Source organism: Nicotiana attenuata, unplaced genomic scaffold (genome assembly GCF_001879085.1).
Source record: "Nicotiana attenuata strain UT unplaced genomic scaffold, NIATTr2, whole genome shotgun sequence".
Classification (NCBI taxonomy): Eukaryota; Viridiplantae; Streptophyta; class Magnoliopsida; order Solanales; family Solanaceae; genus Nicotiana; species Nicotiana attenuata.
This window is the reverse complement of record NW_017670254.1, coordinates 1,522,466-1,525,778: the sequence shown is the minus strand read 5'-3', so window position 1 is coordinate 1,525,778 and position 3,313 is coordinate 1,522,466. Positions and strand designations below refer to the sequence as shown.

Genomic DNA, 3,313 nt, shown 5'->3' with positions numbered 1-3,313 from the left:
TGGGCTTGGCGCGGTGTTAGTGCAAGAACGTAGGGTGATTGCCTACGCGTCTCGACAACTCAAGGTTCATGAGAAGAATTACCTAGTTTATGATTTAGAGTTGAGCAATTAAACTACACTTTCTATAAACATAACCTTTTTACACAACTCTCCTAAGTCATCACTCCAAGAATATTTAAAATAGACTAAGTACAATACCGTAACATCTTTGCCTCAAAATTTGAGTCACAAACACCACACATTTTTCACAACACACGCACTTACTCTAACATAGAGGTCAGTAACATTACCTTTCCTTCGTGAATCAAGTTTCCTCACACAACAATAGAGAGTAATCCACACACAATAATATTTAAGAACAATCAGAAACTCAAAATAGAAAGAACATGCTCACTCTCAGAAACAACATTCATATTCCACAAAAGAAGTACCATAGGCTTGCCCGTAGTGTACTACTTTACTAATTGAGCTCATTCAGTCAAGCATCAACTAGGACTTTAATTGGTTGTAATGTAGGCTGTGGGACGAGTAGGATATATTTAGATATAAGAGTGACTACACCTCCCTAAGAACTTTTGATACATACAATTTACATTCAAAACCCCACACTAATGTCAAACCATGACTCCACCTTCACATCAATATACATTAACTCCCTACTTCTTTAAGAACAATTACATCAAGAGTCACCACCATCAAAGAATATTTTGCACAACAACACAACATTTTTTCCTTTTCTCTTTCAATTCAAGCGGCTCTTACTTTTTCAAAACATTGCGCACCTTTCTCCTGATTTTATTAGTTCCACTCAAAAGCAAAACCAACCACCCCACACTTAAACTATTAAAAAGATCATAACAAATTCAAGTGCTCATGAGAGGTACAAGGTTTAAATAGATGGTCAATACAAACAAATAGGTAAGGCTTGTAATGTGGTTGCCAAAGAAACAGGATTACAGGCTCAAAGGGGTTAACTAAGATACATAATAATTAGATAGGTAAAAGCATATAACTGGTTCAAAAAAAATGCCTATATAACTTCCAAGACTGAATAAACTACTATTTCGCTTTGCAAACACACGGGGCAAGTTCTAGACATCAAATTTTATGCACAGAATAACACAAAATCTCACACACACATGGCACATAACTCACTCAAGATTGAATTATCAAGACACTCTAGTCAAAGCAGTTAAGCAAATTTAAGATCATACAGCTTAAGGTACTTATGCAAGAGTCAAAAACTGAGCCTAAACGTTACAACTAAAGCACTCACTATTCTCAAGGCATAATAAAGTTAAAAGCTTCAAGTCATAGCACAAGGTTTTCTACTACTAACAAAAATAAAAACTAACTACACCCAGTTCAAACAAAACCCTTGGAAAAGAACCGCGGTACAAAGAAACGCCAAGGGGGAATTAATACACTACCTAATAAAAGATAGTCTTCTCTTCTTTTTCTTTCGACTTTCATCCCTCAAGAAACCTGTCGATATGATATCCATCGTCGGGAAAAATCGAGAATTTTAAATTTTTTATGTTTTGTCATTTTTTTCTATCTAACTACTACAACAAACAAAGGTAAAACTAAAACTAACATACATACATACATACATCCAAATATATCCCCCACCCCACAATTTAAGTAGTGGCATGTCCCCATGACATACAATTAAAAAGCATAAGGTAAAGGAAACTTCTCTGAAAATTTAGTCGGGGTCTGAGTCAAAGTTGGGCTCCATTCATCGTGCCCGAACTAATGCACACATCCATGCAAACAGATTCTTCTCAGCCTTCTTGGGGTACACCCTACACTTATCTTTCTCACTCACTGTGGCCTTATCTTTCAAGCCCTTTACTTTCCACTCAACACTTGCAACTGACTTCTCTTTTTTCACCCCCGTTTCTACATCCATCTTGAAAGTCAGAGTCTCCTCACCCACTCTAAGAATGAGTTTTCTCTCATGTATATCTAATATCGCTTTACCCATTGCTAAGAATGGTCTTCCTAGTATGAGGGGGACCTATTTGTTCTCCTCCATCTTCACCACTATAAAATCTACAGCAAATACGAACTTATCTACCCGAACTAAGACATCTTCCACTATCCCCTCAGGTATTAGAGTCGTTTGGTCTGCCAGCTGCAAAGATATTGGTGCAAAACTTATTTCTCCAATCTCATTCTCCAGTTTCTTGTAAATAGACAAAGGAATTAGATTAATTGAGGCACCGGAATCACATAAAGACTTATCAAAATTAATAGTGCCTAAAGAGCAAGGTATGGCAAAACTCCCTGGATCTCCATACATTTGTGGGAGCTTGTTTTGCAATATCGCACTGCAATACTCTATGAGCTTGACCACTAAGGTCTTTTCTATCTTCCTCTTCTTTGTCAGGATCTCCTCCAAGAATCTGGCATAAGCTGGCATTTGTGAGAGCACTTCGGTTAATGATAAGATTACATGAACCTGTTTCAACATATTGAGAAATCTCTTAAATTGCTTGTCCAACTTTTCTCTATATAGCTTTTGGGGGAAAGGTAAAGCAGGCATATGCTTGCTCTCTTCTGGTTCCTCCTTTCTCGAATTCTCTTCCTTGTTCTTTTTCTCAGCTCCCTTCTTTCTTCTTCTTATCAACTTCATTTTTCAGCTGCTCCGCGCTTTCTTTTTCAGGTATCACGTCTTTTTAGATTGGAGTGGGATCCTTCAACACTTTCCCGCTTCTCAAGGTCACATCATTCACTGTTTCATGGGGATTTCTCTCAGTATCAGCGGGAAGAGTACCTGGAACTCTCTCAGATAATAGTGTTGCAATCTGTCTCACCTGCTTCTCTATATCTTTGAATTTCTACCCCTTGTACTTCAAATCTTTCATCAGTTTTCATAATAAAGGCCTTCATGAGATCTTCTAGACCAGGGTGATTGGGTTGCTGAGGCTGAAACTGCTACCTCTGTTGATTCACAAAACTAGGAGCTCCTTGTCCTTGAAATCTGGGGTTGTTTTGTTGCCATACATTTGTGGTACCCCCAGGTGAATTCCACAAAAAACTGGGATGCTTCTGACCCATTGTATTAAAGTTATAAGTCCCCATAGCATTTACTTCTTCAATTGAGGCTTGACACTCATGAGCAGGGTGTCCTCTTCTACATATATCACAAGCTGCATGAAGCTCACTTTGTATTGTAGCCAAGGTTAGCTTCCATATTTCTTTAGCCATAACATCAAGCTATACATACACAGATGTATTAGCATCAACTTGGTGAACACCAGTTGATCTTCTTCTTTCAGCACTCTCAAAGGGCCACTGATTTGCA

At 38.1% G+C, this 3,313-nt stretch overlaps 1 protein-coding gene across 1 annotated transcript; it reads right to left on the bottom strand.

Moving 5' to 3' along the window:
- Positions 1-2,023: 2,023 nt before the first annotated feature.
- Positions 2,024-2,641, bottom strand: LOC109236748. The gene has a single exon (XM_019402962.1). The coding sequence runs from the start codon at positions 2,639-2,641 to the stop codon at positions 2,024-2,026; it is 618 nt and encodes a 205-aa protein (XP_019258507.1).
- Between the last annotated feature and the right edge of the window lie 672 nt (positions 2,642-3,313).

Excerpts from the sequence above, each read along its gene's own strand:
- LOC109236748 (XM_019402962.1), bottom strand. The coding sequence starts at position 2,641 with ATGAAGTTGATAAGAAGAAGAAAGAAGGGAGCTGAGAAAAAGAACAAG.